Source organism: Bos indicus x Bos taurus, chromosome 5 (assembly GCF_003369695.1).
Source record: "Bos indicus x Bos taurus breed Angus x Brahman F1 hybrid chromosome 5, Bos_hybrid_MaternalHap_v2.0, whole genome shotgun sequence".
Classification (NCBI taxonomy): Eukaryota; Metazoa; Chordata; class Mammalia; order Artiodactyla; family Bovidae; genus Bos; species Bos indicus x Bos taurus.
The window spans coordinates 118,659,973-118,677,123 of NC_040080.1; the positions used below are offsets into that span (position 1 = coordinate 118,659,973).

General features: G+C 40.9%; 1 protein-coding gene across 1 annotated transcript in view; it reads right to left on the reverse strand.

The window, feature by feature from the left end:
- The window catches only part of TPH2 (tryptophan hydroxylase 2), a 104,053-nt gene extending 98,064 nt beyond the window's left edge, over window positions 1-5,989 (reverse strand). Inside the window, exons 1-2 of the mRNA XM_027543351.1 lie at window positions 5,770-5,989; window positions 2,656-2,808 (exon numbers count right to left, since the gene is read on the reverse strand). Coding sequence (XP_027399152.1) covers window positions 2,656-2,808; window positions 5,770-5,874 — 258 coding nt within the window. The 5' untranslated portion in view covers window positions 5,875-5,989. The remainder of the gene's footprint in view (window positions 1-2,655; window positions 2,809-5,769) is intronic.
- Window positions 5,990-17,151: the final 11,162 nt, after the last annotated feature.

Here is a 17,151-nt window from a genome sequence, read left to right on the forward strand (position 1 = left end):
AGACCTTTCAGCACAGCAGCAGGATAGGCAATTTCCAGTGCCAGACCAGGATGAAATCACAGCATCCTTCTCTGTATAAAGAAACTCATCCTGTGACCAGGCCACTAATTGCTCTACTTATGTTTTTAATAAGTTTTGCAATAATGCCATATTTTCTAAATTGGGAGGTAATAAAGGTAAGATTAACATGAGGTTCAAAGTTTAAGCGTCTTCACACAACTGGGTCACTGCGTGGACTTTGGTTGAAGCAGAGTGGATATTTTTAGACAAGAAAACTGGGGTCCAGATGGGTTAAGTGATGTAACTAAGACCCCAGCACCAGCTGATGGCCAAGTGAAAACCCAGAGCTGACGACTGTGTCTCCTGGGGTTTTTCCACTGCACCCAGCTTGGAATTGGCCTGCCATTCGGCACTGTATGGAGACAGCACTGGACGATATCATTATGTGTAAAATATTTCCCCAAACTTCCATTACCACTGTTTATTGTACCTGATCCTTTCTTCAAGGTCAGAAGAGAACAAGGAAATATTTTCCAAATCAGGCTGCTAATTTCCCCTCTATGGTCATCAAAGAGGCATCACAATAATGCCTAATGTCTGCACACTTTACAAAGCACTTACACTCCTGTTATTTCAGCACAACAACCTTGTTAGGTAGGAATTATTACTGCTATTTTACAAATGAAGCTACTGAATCTAGGAAGCAGCTAGGGATTAGCCGAGCCAAGAGAACACAGGTCTGAAACCTCTGCCCGCAATTCAGTCTCTCCATGGCACCAGCAGCCCAAGGCACCAAACGGTGCTAGCCCCCGTTATAGCTCTAACTATGGCCAGTGCCCCCAAACAAAACCCACTGGTAAAAGAGGCATGTCCTGAAGGAGAGGGAAGCTGTCAGGTGTACCCAGGCAAGAAGTCAAGAGTTTTTCTGGCTTTTTATAACCTTCCCCTCAACCACAATCTTTCTTGAGGTTTCAACCCACCCACTTGGATGACTGTGTTTCTACAAGAGAAAGCTAGCCAGAGCTCCCAGGCTTCCCAGGTGGCGCTAGTGGTAAAGAATCTGCCTGCCAATGCAGGAGATGTAAGAGAAGTGTGTTCAATCCCTGGGTTGGGAGGATACCCCTGGAGAAGGGCATAGCAACTGACTCCAGTATTCTTGCATGGAGAATCCCATGGACAGAGGAGCCTGGTGGGCTACAGTCCATAGGGTTGCAAAGAGTTGGACACAACTGAGGCGACTTAGCACACACACAGTCCTAGGTCCTATATAAGGAGAATGACTCATCTTTACAAAAGACATGTTAGGTTCTTGAAACAATGAGGCTTAGGGGAATAACAAGTGCTTATACCTTGCTTATTTAACTTCTATGCAGAGTACATCATGAGAAACGCTGGGCTGGAAGAAGCACAAGCTGGAATCAAGATGGCCAGGAGAAATATCAATAACCTCAGATAAACAGATGACACCACCCTTATGGCAGAAAGTGAAGAGGAACTCAAAAGCCTCTTGATGAAAGTGAAAGTGGAGAGTGAAAAAGTTGGCTTAAAGCTCAACATTCAGAAAATGAAGATCATGGCATCTGGTCCCATCACTTCATGGGAAATAGATGGGGAAACAGTGGAAACAGTGTCAGACTTTATTTATCTGGGCTCCAAAATCACTGCAGATGGTGACTGCAGCCATGAAATTAAAAGACGCTTACTCCTTGGAAGGAAAGTTATGACCAACCTAGATAGCGTATTGAAAAGCAGAGACATTACTTTGCCAACAAAGGTCCGTCTAGTCGAGGCTATGGTTTTTCCTGTGGTCATGTATGGATGTGAAAGTTGGACTGTGAAGAAAGCTGAGTGCCAAAGAATTGATGCTTTTGAACTGTGGTGTTGGAGAAGACTCTTGAGAGTCCCTTGGACTGCAAGGAGATCCAACCAGTCCATTCTGAAGATCAGCCCTGGGATTTCTTTGGAAGGAATGATGCTAAAGCTGAAACTCCAGTACTTTGGCCGCCTCATGTGAAGAGTTGACTTATTGGAAAAGACTCTGATGCTGGGAGGGATTGGGGCAGGAGGAGAAGGGGATGACAGAGGATGAGATGGCTGGATGGCATCACTGAGTCGATGGACGTGAGTCTGAGTGAACTCCGGAAGTTGGTGATGGACAGGGAGGCCTGTCGTGCTGCGATTCATGGGGTCGCAAAGAGTCGGACATGACTGAGCAACTGAACTGAACTGAACTGAATACTAACATATCACATTTTATGCCATCAATGTGCTCTAGGACATATGCATGAATCAAATGTGAACAAACTGAATCAGGCTGCAAGCTCTTAATATTTAAAGATACCTTCTTTGGCTTCTTTTGTCTTTGCCTTTCCAGGAGTGAGGCTCACACTTTTAAAGTACCGACTTCCTCACCTGACAACAGTATGCAGAATTACTAATCGGCTGACTGTGAGTTAATAAACCATTATTTCCATGAATGTTTATTTTATTGTTTGACAGACCAACCCCTCTTATAGAGCTTCATGAAGTTTGGTCTCTTTGAACGTTTCAACACATTATCTAGAAATGGATTCAGTGATACTTCATAAGAGATGACAGGTTTGTAAACCAGCACACAGACACTTTTAAAGTTGGATAATGATGTTTTACATTCACCTGGAAGAGTTTCAGTGCCTTGACCAATCCACCAACTTCATTTTTCAAGGAGAACACAACTGCCGTCTTGCCACTCTCGGTAGCAGTGTCATTTTTGCTGCTTCCCTTGTTGCCTTTTTTATCATCATTTTTGCCAGAGTTAGTTTTATTTAGCTTCAAGAAGGGAGAAACACACACAAAAGTATTAGTTAGGATTCCAGAGTTCTCTGTAACCAGATTCTTTTTCAGATATTCCATTCATATGCTGGAACCCTTAGCAAGCATACAAACTCAAGGAGAAGTTGCCAAGCCACTTATAACTATCGATCATAAGTACTGGTCTAATTTATTCATGGGCACTATTTTGCAATGCTCAAAGATATCATCCAATGGTTGAAATTAAAGGGAAATCATATTTGCTTCATTTTAATAGCAACAAAAATCTGACCATCATAAAGTCTCTTGTCTACTCAGCCATTAAAAAGAATACATTTGAAGCAGTTCTAATGAAGTGGATGAAATTGGAGCCTATTATACAGAATGAAGTAAGCCAGAAAGAAAAACACCAATACAGTATAGTAATGCATATATATGGAATTTAGAAAGATGGTAACAATAACCCTGTATATGAGACAGCAAAAGAGACACTGATGTATAGAACAGTCTTTTGGCCTCTGTGGGAGAGAGACAGGGTGGGATGATTTGGGAGAATGGCACTGAAACATGTATAATATCATATATGAAACGAGTCGCCAGTCCAGGTTCCATGCACTATACTGGATGCTTGGGGCTGGTGCACTGGGACGACCCAGAGGGATGGTATGGGGAGGGAGGAGGGAGGAGGGTTCAGGATGGGGAACATATGTACACCTGTGGCGGATTCATGTTGATATATGGCAAAACCAATACAATATTGTAAAGTTAAAAAATAAAATAAAATAAAAAATAATAAAAAGGAAAAAAAAAGTCTCTTGTCTGAATAACTCCTTTCTTTCTAACAGATTTTATAGCATGAAGTTTGGTCTGTTAGCCTAGTTGAATTATATCAAAGCTATATTAATTACTAAACATAGAATTAAGCTATATTAATTACTAAACATATTTTTCACAATAATTTTTTCAGTTAATCTTAAAAACAAAATATTAATTTTGTGCTGAAATATGTCAGAACATACACTGAAATTGATCACCTTACATTCTGCAAGTAGATCCACATGGTCAATGTGAGTCTATCTGCAGAAGTTCAGCACATGGGAGTGTATTCAGTGAAGACCACCTGTGTCAGCAGATGATATCTGAAAAGTGGCCATAAAAATTCAGCTGCATGAAAAAACTGAAGAAAAGAAAGAAAGATGAAGGAGGGGAGGGAGGGAGAGAGACAGAAAGGAAGGCAGGAAGGAAGAGAAGGGTAAAAAGAAATCAAGAAACAAAGAGGCTAGCTCATCATTAGGAGCCAAGAGCAGAATCTGAGAAATCGAAAAATATTAGCACTTCACTGGCCAACCAAGATACCATAATAATACACAACTAGGTAATGACTACTAGTCCTACTGGCTAAAGACAAAAACGACAGATTCCAGAAACTTGGATCACATTGTCAGAAATACACAATTATAAAGCTGGAAACTTACTCAGCAGAATGCAGACTGGAGTGTACCTTTCCATGTTCTTTATACATAGATGAAGACCTGGGCAAATAGAACTTTCTCCCTGGCAGACAGTGACAGACTGCAGTCATACCAATCTATTACTTGCTCATGAAACTGAGAAACGCACATTTGATATGGAACCCAGAGAACAGTTCTTTGTTATTTTCTTCCTCTGATTTCTCTACTGGCTTTATTTTCACATGTTACCATTGCCTCACTCACTAGATTTATATATCACAGAAACAAATATTTTATAATTTATGACTTGAGGGACAAAAGAAGTTTACGCAGGCATTGGCATTTGACAGTATGTTCCATCATTAAAAACTCAAATGTTGTAGTGCTCTCAACATCTGCCACAGATCTCATATATTTTAAGTAGTATTTTCTATATGAAAGGGTTATTATACATTAACGATAACTCTGAGTTTTCCTCCCAGAAGGTCACTATGGCTTCAGAATTCTTCATTGTAATATCTCATTCAAATATTCATTTCTAACATTTAAATGTTAGAAAACTTATTTATGTTTTAGACTCATTTTTGCAAATTGATTTAAACAGTTCTTCAAAACTTGTCCTGATTACTTTTCAACACTTTTAGGGGTAATAATATACTAGGACAGTACAACCCTCTGGCACATAGTCAGAGCTACAATACTAAAACAGATTTTTCTATGATACACACTGAATTGTAATTGGTTGATTAACTCTGGTAATATGGTAATGAAATATCATTTAATAGTTTTAATAATTATAAATCTGAATATATTTTTCATTCACTGTCTTCTTTATTAAATCCTATGATTATTACCCCATATCACAATCTAAATCCTGCAAAATGTTACTTTTTCATTCTGTTACTGTTTTTTTAATAAAACTGCCTTAAATATTGAAACAAGTGGTATATTGCTTTCATTACCCCATCAATTAAACTCAAAAATAATGGAGTAATGAGGAACACAGGAAAGCTTTTGAAAGGAATCTGATCTTTCTCTTATTCCAATAAACAGCACCTATAGACAAAACCAGAAAATATTACTTTGTGTTTAAAGACCAGGTTTTATATATGGAAGAGGCTACAGAAGACACAATAATCTTGCAGGAACCATAAAAATCCATTTAATTTCTTCTCCCTGTTCCAACTCATAATAAACGGTCCTTTCAAAAATTCTGCACACTTATTTTGGTTGTTGATATAAGACATTGTTTCATAGAACTTCTCATTCTTAATGTTTGGGAACTTCTTTACTTTCAACTCAAAAACTTTGAGGAAAGAAAGTTTTGCCCTGTAGAGATCAGGACACCTGCTTTACTTTATGGAGAGAGAAGGAAGGGTGGAGAGAGGCAGGAGGAAGGCAGGTTAGACAGATGATAGAGGAAGGAATTAAGGGTGTGTGTTTAGAGTAGGTGTCCCAGTGGCAAGGATAGGACTATCCCAAGCCTGGAAAACACTCCTCTAGGGAGTGCCAGCTACTCAGTACTCACTGTTAAGCTGGTGAGCAGCTGATGCTCTTCGGGCACTGCTGAATCCAGGGAAAGCCCTCTCCTTGCCCAGTATTTACTGGAAAACATCATCATTGCTGGCTGCATGGGTCCCGATGTAATTTGCTTCCTCTGTAGCAGCGGGACTAGCGGGGCAGCAGCCACAGTGAGGTGAGAGGAGCTGGCGGGCAGCGGACCTCTCGGGGCGCTGACCAGAACCGTGGTGCTGAAGAAAACGCAATGCGAATCTTCCCCTTCCAGGCCCCTTTATATGAGTGACTGGGGACTGATGGAAGGCTGATTAGAAAGAAACTCATTTCTGGCTGCCGATGGCCACAGTCAGATTACAAACCTGAAGTCTGGGGTTATCTGTGTTTCCCTGCTATTTGTTTGTTTCATAGGTCGAGTAGCTGCTTGGGCGTGGGTGGCAGAGAACAATACATAACGGAGTGTTATTTGTAAAAGAAAACATCTCTCCCCTGACCTTAGCTCTCATCTCTCAAACCTGCTACTGGCAAGTTAGCCTCACCCTTAAGGTAATGAATTCAATGTTTTCAAAAAAAAAGTAAAATAATTCGAGAAAGATCAGTATTGCAGAGTCCCTAAGCCATTTTACTTTATGTTAATAAATTTTTTCTGATCTGATGTGTTATGACTGTGTGAGTGGAATTGTGTGTGTGATGGCGTTCATAAAATGCACTGCTCCCCAGTCGTGTGATACCACTATGCAGTGATGTTTAGGCAATTGTAAGGGAAATGCGAGGCTGTGATTTAGCCACATACATGCATAGTTGAGACACTAACCCTAGAATCTTCCTCACTACGTAGGAATGAAAAGGATATGAAATGTCCATATAATCATTCCTTTGATGACTTCAAACTAGAACAAGTCCAACAATTTGAAATGCATAGATCAAGTGATAACTTACTAGTCAAACTTCAGTAAATCATAAAGTTACCAAGGAAAATATTAATAGCCTCCTGAAGTATTGAAGACTCTTGATCAAATGGACGTGTTTATGGAGAAACAGACATAGAGAACAGTTTTATGAACATGGGGAAAGGGGAGGAGAGGGTGAGATGTATGGAAAGAGTAACATGGAAACTTACATTACCTTATGTAAAATGGATAGCTAACAGGAATTTGCTGTATCGCTCAGGAAACTCAAACAGGGGCTCTGTATCAACCTAGAGGGGTGAGATGGGGAAGGAGATGGGAGGGAGGTTCAACAGGGAGGGGATATACGTATACCTATGGCTGATTCATGTTGAGGTTTGACAGAAGACAGCAAAATTCTGTAAAGCAATTATCCTTCAATAAAAAATAAATTTTTTTTTAATGGACAACGTTTGACTGCAAAACTAACCAAGGACTGGCACTGCTTGTCTATACAGAAAACAAAATGAAAATTTTTCTAAACAGGAATGGATGAGCAAAAATTAACTGGATTTTATTGACAATTGTTTCTGGAGTCCTGAGGGGTCATAATTATTATTTGATCTAATTTTTGAAATATTAATGGCTTGAATTTACTCTAAAAATCAGCTCTGATAACCTAATAGGAAAGTGAAGTTTAAATATACTGATAGAAGTAATAATAACAAAAACAACAATAATAATAGTTAATGTCACTGAGTACTTAGTATTTGCCAATTCCTAAACACTTTTTAAGATAAAACGTGATTCATCATCACAACATTTACAATGCAGTAACCATTATTTCCATTTTATATATGGAGAAACTGAGGCACAAAGAATTTAGGTAACTTGCCAGAGGTTTGGTTTTCCCTCGTGGCTCAGCAGTAAAGAATCTGCCTGCAATGCATGAGCTGCAGGAGACGTGGGTTCAATCCCTGGGTCGGGAAGATCCCCTGAGGGAGAGCATGACAACCCACTCCAGTACTGTTGCCTAGAGAATCCAGTGGACAGGGGAACCTGGCGGGCTGCAGTCCACAGGGTCGCAAAGAGTCGGACACGGCTAAAGTGACTTAGCACACACACACGCCAAAGGTTTACATAATTAAAAGGTGGCTGAGGCAGGATTTAAATTCAGGCAGTTTGGTTCCAAAATCCATGGTCTCAACTATTACATTATACCTTCGAGTATTCCAAACAAAGAAACAAAAGTAAGCTCAAGAAAACATACATAGATTATTTCATCTAAAAGAGGATTTGGGAAAATGTGTAATTCAACAAAGATTTGTTAAGGACTCACTCTGTTAGGACTTCCCTAGTGGCTCAAACGGTAAAGCATCTGCCTACAATGTGGGAGACCCAGGTTCAATCCCTGGGTCAGGAAGATCTCCTGGAGAAGGAAATGGCAACCCACTCCAGTATTCTTGCCTGGAAAATCCCTTGGATGGAGGATCCTAGTAGGCTACAGTCCACGGGGCTGCAAAGAGTTGGACAGGACTGAGTGACTTCACTTCACTCTGTTAGGCACTGAAACTGAGTCCTGGAGATGCAAAGACAAAAGAGATACACTGCTACTCTCAAGCAAGGCACAGACTAGCTGAAAGAGACATACGTGCAAATAAATAAGTGAAACAAAACACGCTGAATTCTCTACAGAAGACAGTAAAAGCACAAGGGACAGAGTGCTCAGTGTTACCTTAGGGGAGTTAAGTGGGCCTTTCTAGAGGTTGAATAATTAAAAGTGAGTTTGTGTTTATTAACTGGAATGGAATAGAAGATAGGAGAGGAGTCCATGTAGAGAGAACAATATAAGAAATATATCAACAAATGATGTTGCTCAACAAGAATGGAGTGTGGGTCCGGGGCAAAGGTGCCATGAAGGATAAGGCCGAAGGGGAAAACGGGCTCCAAATCCTGATAAATCTTGAATGGCGTTCAGTGGGCTTTTCACTTTATCACCTTATCCTGTAGGGGAAAGAGATCACTTGGAAGGGCATTAGGCAAGGCAACAGTGTAACCATCTTGGTATTTCAGAAAAGTAGCAGCTTGGAGGAGGACCTCAAGACTAAAGGCAAAATCACTTAGGACCTGAAATAGTCCAACCAGGAGAGGGAGTATGCAATGAAAAGAACAAGAGATGTTAAGGAGCAAAATACACAGGACAACATGCCTACTTGGATGTGGGAGCAGATAAAAATCTTCCAGAATAACTCTCAAGTTTCTTTCTGACTGGGTGGACTGAGTAAATTACAGTCTCATTCATTGAACTAGACCACACATAAATAATTGCAAATTAAGAAAAAAAAAGAAACTCTTAAAAGTTAGATCTTATATATATCGCATGTGAATGACCAAGTGAAACTGTCTGATAAGCATTTGAGTATATGGGTTTAAAATATGAAAAGAGACCTAAGCTGGATATAGAGATTTGGCTATTGTCAAGTGCTGAAAAGGGGTAATACAGCTTCACTCACAAAGTATACGTTGTTTGAAAAGAGAGTCAAGAACAGAAAACCCTGGGAACATCAAATTTAAAAGCAATTTAAAACAAAACAAAACCAGGAACATAAAAAGGAAAATAAGAAAGGAAAAATTTCAGAGAGGTAGGAAAAGCAAAGCCAAGAGAAGGTAAGTTTTTGGAAGACAAATATTAAACTTGAAAAACAGAATGAAGGACTGATGATTTGTAAATCTGAATGCCAGGACTGTTGCTGTTGTTTAATTGCTAAGTCGTTATTTGACTCTTTCGCAACTCTATGGACTGCAGCCCTCCAGGCTCCTCTGTCCATGGGGTTTCCCAGGCAAGAATACTGGAGTGTCCTTGCCATTCCCTTCAACAGGGGTCCTCCGGACCCAGGGATCAAACCTACGTCTCCTGCATCGACAGGCGAGTTCTTTACCACTAAAGCCACCAAGCTACAGCACACTGAAGAAGACGACTTTGCCCCCAAAGGCCCTGTCTTTGTTGGGTTTGGGGCAGCTGCAGCTCTCATAGGCAAGTAGGGAGAGACCCACAGCCGCAGCGCACAGGCCCAAAGCTCCCTGCCATTTCTAACCTCAGCCACTGACCAGAAATCCACATTCAGACAAGAGGCCACATGTGCCTGGATCTTGGATGGGAAGAAACCGCTAGGGCAGCATGGTGAGAAGTCTCTGGGCTGTCAATGGGCCGCTGGAGCTCCAGGGTCAGGTGGTGCGACACACCCCACACATCTTCGGTTTCAGACATTCCTGCAGCATACAAACCAAAGGACGTGGCCACTCGGCACCTAAACTGGCTTCTAGGCACACAGGACACCGGAAGTGGTCAAGGGGCTCAGCCTCTGCCCCGGACCCCTGCCAGCAGTGCACGATTCGAACGGTCCTGCGGCAGCCTAGCCATCCTGCAGCTCCGGGTGGCAGCAGAAAGGGGCGGAGGGGGCGGTGGGGGGAGGGGAGGGGAGGGTTGGGGAGGGGATGAGGGCTTGGTGGAGGGAGGGGAGGGGAGGGGAGCGGTGAGGGGAGGGGCGGTGGGGAGCAAGTCAACGGGGTGGCTCTCCGGGCCAGCAGGGGCGGGGTGAGGGCCTGAATATTGCTTCTAAAATAGAAGGTGAAGTCCAAAATAGGAAAAAGACTAAACTCTCAAGCTTGCATGACTGTAAATGGTGGTGTCTTCGCTATTTCCAAAGAAGGAATACGTTTTGGGAAAAAAAGAGGGGAAAAAAGTTTTGGAAAAAAAAGAGTGAATTTGAGTTGACTGCAGTACTATCAAGGAACTTTAAATAGCGTGCAATTATAAATGTTAGACTGGAATTTGGGAAGTAGATTAGAGCTAGGGATAGAAATCTGAGAGTAATTCAGTGATGTTAGCTGGCGCAGGACACGGACTATCCAAATAAAAGAATATATAGAGAAAAATTCTCTCTAGAGAGACTGGAATCCTTTTGAACTATTGAGGGAAATATAAACTGGTACAGCCTCTGAGAAAATAGTAAAAAGATTCCTCAAAAAAGTAAAATAATTATGGTATGATTTAGCAATCCTATTTCTGGGTATGTGTATATACACATATATATACATTAGTCTGGAGAATCCCAGGGACGGCGGAGCCTGGTGCGCTGCCGTCAATGGGGTCGCACAGAGTTGGACATGACTGAAGCGACTTAGCAGCAGCATACATTAATCACTCAGTCATGTCCAACTGTTTGCAACTCCATGGATTGTAGCCCACCAGGTTCCTCTGTCCATTAAATTCTCCAGACAAGAATTCTGGAGTGGGTTGCCATTCCTTTCTCCAGGGGTCTTCCCCATCCAGGGATTGAAACTGGGTCTCCTTCATTGCAGGCAGATTCTTTACCATCTGAGCCACCAGGAAAGCCTGTGTGTGTGTGCAAAAGAATTGAAAGCAGGGACTCAAAGAGATATTTTTGCACCCATGTTGAGTTGACTTTAGTCACTAAGTCTTGTCTGACTCTTGTCACCCCATGGGCTGCAGCCCGCCAGGCTCCTCTGTCCATGGAATTCTCCAGGCAAGAATACTGGAATGGGGCGCCATTTCCTTCTCCAAGGGATCTTCCTGACCCAGGGATGGAACCCAGGTGTCCTGAATTGCAGGCAGATTCTCTACCATTAGAGCCACCAGGGAAGCCCTGCACCCATGTTAATAGCATTGTTATTCACAAGAGCCGAAGGCTGAACAACACAAGTGTCTATCAATGAACAAAGTGGTAAACAAAACATGCTATATACAAACAATGGAATGCTGTTCAGCTGTAAAAAGGAAATACTGACAAATGCGATAACACGGATGAACTTCAAGGACTTTATGCTAAGTGAAATGTCAGTCACAAAAAGACAAATACATACGATTCCATTTACATGAGGTATCTAGAGTAGCTGAACTCACAAGCAAAATGGAGTTTGTCAGGGGCTGGGGAGAGGGGAAAACAGGGCACAGAGTTTCAATTTAATAAGATAAAAAGTTCTGGAGATTGGTTGCCCAATAACATGATGTACTTAACATCACTGAGCTTAAGAATGGTGAGATACAAACTTTATGTTATGTGCATTCTACCACAAATTTTAAAAATGTTAATAATAAATAAATAACCAAGAGAACCCAGGAACTAAACCACAAAAGATGCTCATAATTAAAGGTAGAATGAAAAAGAGAAGTCATCCAAGTAAAAAAGATTAAAGGAGGTGAAACATAGAAAGGAGATAAAATTTATGGTCAGTGGTTTCAAATACTACAGAGAAGTGGAATGAGAACTAGAGAAAAACCGCTAGATTTGGTTATCAAAACTGTCACTGGTGACTTTAGAGAGTGCAGTTTTAGCAAGAGAGGAAATAAACCCAGATTACAGGAGTTAAAGATAATGTGGGTTCCAAAGTGTAGGCAATAAGTCCAGATCATCTATATCAGATTTTAAAGTACTCTTTCTAATTAACAGTGTAGATTTAACTATTTTTGTTCCCTCCTGAAATCCTACTAAAGCAACAGTAAAGGATTTCCTTTCCTTTTTAAGGCACAAAAGAATAGCATAAATTGGAGAAACAATAGCAACAAAAAAATTGGAAGCTAAAAAGAAGATGAAATGATCAAAGATTTTGTAAATGTGAGAAAGCTGAATCCTAAGCTATCAATGAAGAACACTGAGAAGCAACTCAGCTAACATTATTGAATCTCAATCACTGCAGATGGTGACTGCAGCCATAAAATTAAAAGACACTTACTCCTTGGAAGGAAAGTTATGACCAACCTAGATAGCATATTCAAAAGCAGAGACATTACTTTGCCAACAAAGGTCCGTCTAGTCAAGGTTATGGTTTTTCCAGTGGTCATGTATAGATGTGAAAGTTGGACTGTGAAGAAAGCTGAGTGCCGAAGAATTGATGCTTTTGAACTGTGGTGTTGGAGAAGACTCTTGAGAGTCCCTTGGACTGCAAGGAGATCCAACCAGTCTATTCTAAATATCAGTCCTGGGTGTTCTTTGGAAGGAATGATGATAAAGCTGAAACTCCAATATTTTGGCCAGCTCATATGAAGAGTTGACTCATTGGAAAAGACTTGATGCTGGGAGGGATTGGGGGCAGGAGGAGAAGGGGATGACAGAGGATGAGATGGCTGGATGGCATCACTGAGTCGATGGACGTGAGTCTGAGTGAACTCCGGGAGTTGGTGATGGACAGGGAGGCCTGGCGTGCTGCGATTCATGGGGTCGCAAAGAGTCGGACACGACTGAGCGACTGAACTGAACTGAACTGAACTGAAAGGCTCAAATACCTCTAGAAGTGGGGGTAAATGGAGGAGACTGAAAAAGAATTGTTCAAAGACTGTTTAAGAAGTTGTTAAACAATTTCAAAATTTAACAAAGTAATCAAACCAGTGTGGTACTATAGTTCAGTTGTGTCCTACTCCTTGCAACCCTTTGGACTATAGCCCACCAGGCTCCTCTGTCCACAGGGATTCTCCAGGCAAGAACACTGGAGTGGGTTGCCATGGCCTCCCCCGAGAGGGTCTTCCCCATGCAAGTCTCTCATGTCTCCCGCATTGGCGGGCAGGTCCTTTACCACTAGCGCCACCTGGGAAGCCCGTAAGACAGTAGACATACAAATGGAATAGAATTTAGAGTTCAAAACAAGTTTTGACCATTTGTGGTCAACTGATTTTCAACAAGTGTGCTAAAACTGTTCGACAGCAAAGAATAACTTTGGATATCCACGTGAAAAACAATGAACACTGACTCCTACCTTACTTCAGACACAAAAATTAACTCAAAATGAATCACTGACTTAAATTAAAAGCTAAAACTATAACAGTCAGCAGAAAACACAGGATTATATCTTCATGACCTTGGATTAGGCAATTTTTTTCTTAGATATGGTAACCAAACCATAAGCAATCAAAGAAAATGTAAATATGATCTCATCAAAATTAAAAACTTTGTGTCTCAAAGGACATCATCAAGAAATGAAAAGACAACCCATAGTATGGGAGAAAGTATTTATAAATCATGTATCTCATAGAAGGCAGTAACCAGGATTTATAAGGGTCTTTTACAAGTTGACACTGAAAAAAAGAGTAAACCAATTTTGAAATGGACAAAGGATTTGAACTGACATTTGTCCAAAGAATACATGACCAATGAGTATATGAAAAGATGCTCAACATTAGTCATTAGAGAAATACAAATCAAAATACACAAAAAGATACTACTTTATAAACCACTAGAAAAGCTAAAATAAAAAAGACAGACAAATATTGGAAGAAAGTGGAAAAATAGCAAGTCTCATACATTGCTGATAGGATTGAAAAATGATGAGTCACTTTGGAAAAGTTTGGTAGTCTATCAAAATATTAACTACAAAAAAAAAAAAAAATATTAACTACCATATGACCCAACAATTTCACCTCTAGGTATATGTTACAATGCAGTAGTCATTTTGGAAAAATGTTTGGCAGTTTCTCAAAAAGTTAAGCCTAGAGTTACCATATGACACAGCAGTTCCACTCTTTGGTATACACCTAAGAAAAATGAAAATGTATGCCACATAAAAACTTGTACATGAATGTTTACAGCAGCCTTAGTCATAACAACAAAAAAAACCGAAATTCATAACACCGCAGATATCAACTAATGAAAAGACAAAACAAAATATGGTGTGTCCATAAACAGTAACATAAAGGAAGAAAGTAACCTTGAAAACATCACACTGAGTAGAAGAAGCCAGTCACAAGAGATCACACAGAGCATGATTCCATTTATATGACATGTGGTGAAGAGGTGAAGACAGACAAGAAAAGGGGTGGGGGAGAGGAGAGAGGTGGACAGACAGAAAGTAGGTTAATGGTCACCTGGCGCTGGGGGGAGTGGGGAGGCAGGAATGACCACTACTGAGTGCCAAGTTTCTTCTGACAGTTATGAAAACACTCTAAGGTTAAACATTAGAGTACTCGCACAGCTCTGTGAATATATTAAAAATCAGTGACCTGCACACTTAAAAGAGTGCATTTTATGGCACATGAATTATATCCTAATAAAACTGTTATTTTTTTAAAGGCAGTTAAAGCTCTATATTCCCCTCTTCTATTCTACATAGCCAAGCCACTTCCCTTCCTGCCCCCAGGGGGATGAATGGAACTTATTTTCTGGAAACTGTAAAACAGAGGACCTCTGGACAGAAGGGCACTAAACATGTTTGAGAACACCATTACCCTGAAAGTAAAGTGATTAAAGGAACGTGTGCACTGAATACAGAGACTCAAACGACAGGAGGCTGAGAGCCGGGCTTTTACCCTGCAGCCAGGTCATGGGGAAATGGTTGAAGACTCTGACCAGGAAAGAAAGAAAAACCTGAAAAGACATTGAGAGCTCTGAACAAAATAGAGCAATCAGATAACCCTATGGTAAAGCCCCCATCATTGGCAAGCCCCGATTTAAACATATGGTAGATTGGATTACTGATAATTATGTAAAAAACAAACAAAAAAAACCACCCTTAATAAGAATTGACTCCCAAAGAAAAATTAAAGGGTCAAAGAAAGGCATGTGTCAGCTAAGAACTGCATTGCCCTAACCAATATAACGAGTTTCCCTGGTGGCTCAGTGGTAAAGAATCTGCCTGCCAATGCAGGAGACTCAGGAGACACAGGTTTGATCCCTGGGTCAGGAAGATCCCATGGAGAAGAAGGAAATGTAAACCCATTCCAGCATTTGTTGCCTGGGAAATCCCATGGACAAAGAAGTCCAGTGGGTTGCAGTCCATGGGGGTCACGAGAGAGTCGGACACAACTTAGCAACTAAACAACAAGAACAAACTGATATTATATCAACTATATTGGAAGATAGAACAACAAAGAAGGGTGCATGTATACAGTGGGAACTGAGGGGAGAGGGAATAAACAATTCCTGGTTGAAGAACAAAGATCCCACAAGTCACGTGGCATGGCCAAAAAAAAGAAAAAAATCCAACTGAGATTACAATGTCATCAAAGTGAATTTTCAGAGATGTAAAGAAATATGTTCAGGGGAAGGATAAAAGGAAATACGCTGATGATAACAAAAAATTTTCCTGGTCCCTCCCCAAGATGAATGGAGAAGGCGAGTGCAGTTATTAAAGGACAGACATGGGCTGTAAGAGTACGGAGGTACCTGAAAAATAATCAAGAGTGGTTATTTTGAGATTGGCAATCAACAAAAAGTCTCTTTCCCTTAAGTCTTTCTGGTTGTAAGCCATCGTTTCAGCCTATCCAGTTTGTGTCACAAGCAAATATGATAGTATGCCTTCTGTGCTTAAACCACATTGAATAAGGCAAGAGAAAGGGCTTAACTTCATAGCACAAAACCAGCCAACCTAATGATCACCTTGGTTGGATTTTTTTTTTTTTCCATTGACATCTGACTCCTAGGGTTTACAGGGTACATTTTTGGTTCTGTGACAGGAATTGTTCACTATTATACCATCCATTCCTAATTCCTCCAACCTAACCACATGAATACCACACCAAAATAAACTTATGCCATAGCTGAAGTATTTCCTTAACTTAGTAGTAATTTATCAGTAAAGAAATGAAACACGCCTGCCATGACTAACATTTAAGAAACTCAAGCAGGTATTTACATACCACTATTCTCTTTTCAACATATTCACAAACCAACTGTCATATACATAGTTAATGAAGTTGTCATCTATGCTAGTACTCTGCATGTATGCTAAGTTGCATCAGTCATTCCTAATTCTGTGTGACGCTATGGACAAGAGCCTGCCAGGCTCCTCTGTCCGTAGGATTCTCCAGGCAAGAGTACTGGAGTGGGTTATCACGTCCTCCTCCAGGGCATCTTTCCGACCCAGGAATCAAACCTGCGTCCCTTAGATCTCCTGCATTAGCAGCAGATTCTTTACCACTAGAACCATATCCTGGTACTTAAAGTATCTACGAGTGGATTTTTTTTTTTTTTTAAAGCAGCAGTTATGGGAAAAAAAAGTCTTAGGCTCACATGAGATCTTAGGAGATCCCACTCTTTCAATGAGAAGTCTTCATAAAACTGATTATGCCGTGATAGTCAGTATGGGGCTTCCCAGGTGGCGCTAGTGGTAAAGAATCCGCCTGCCAATGCAGGAGACACAAGAGATGCAGGTTCAATCCCTGGGTTGGGAAGATTGCCTGGAGTAGGAAATGGTGACCTGCTCCAGTATTTCTCGCCTGGAAAATTCCATGGACAGAGGAGCTTGGAGGGCTACAGTTTATGGGGCCACAGAGTTGGACATGATTGAGCACACACTCATAGTCAGTATGAGGTATGCACTTGTGCTCACAGCAAGAAAATCCCCAAACAATACCAACTCAAGTGGCCACCACTACGTCCACTCATACTATAATACACGAAAGTGTGCAGACACAATGGAAATGATTTACTCCTGTGGAACATACCCAAAGACTATAGAAACGATCATTTTGAGAAAAAAATTTCAACAAAGATAAAGAT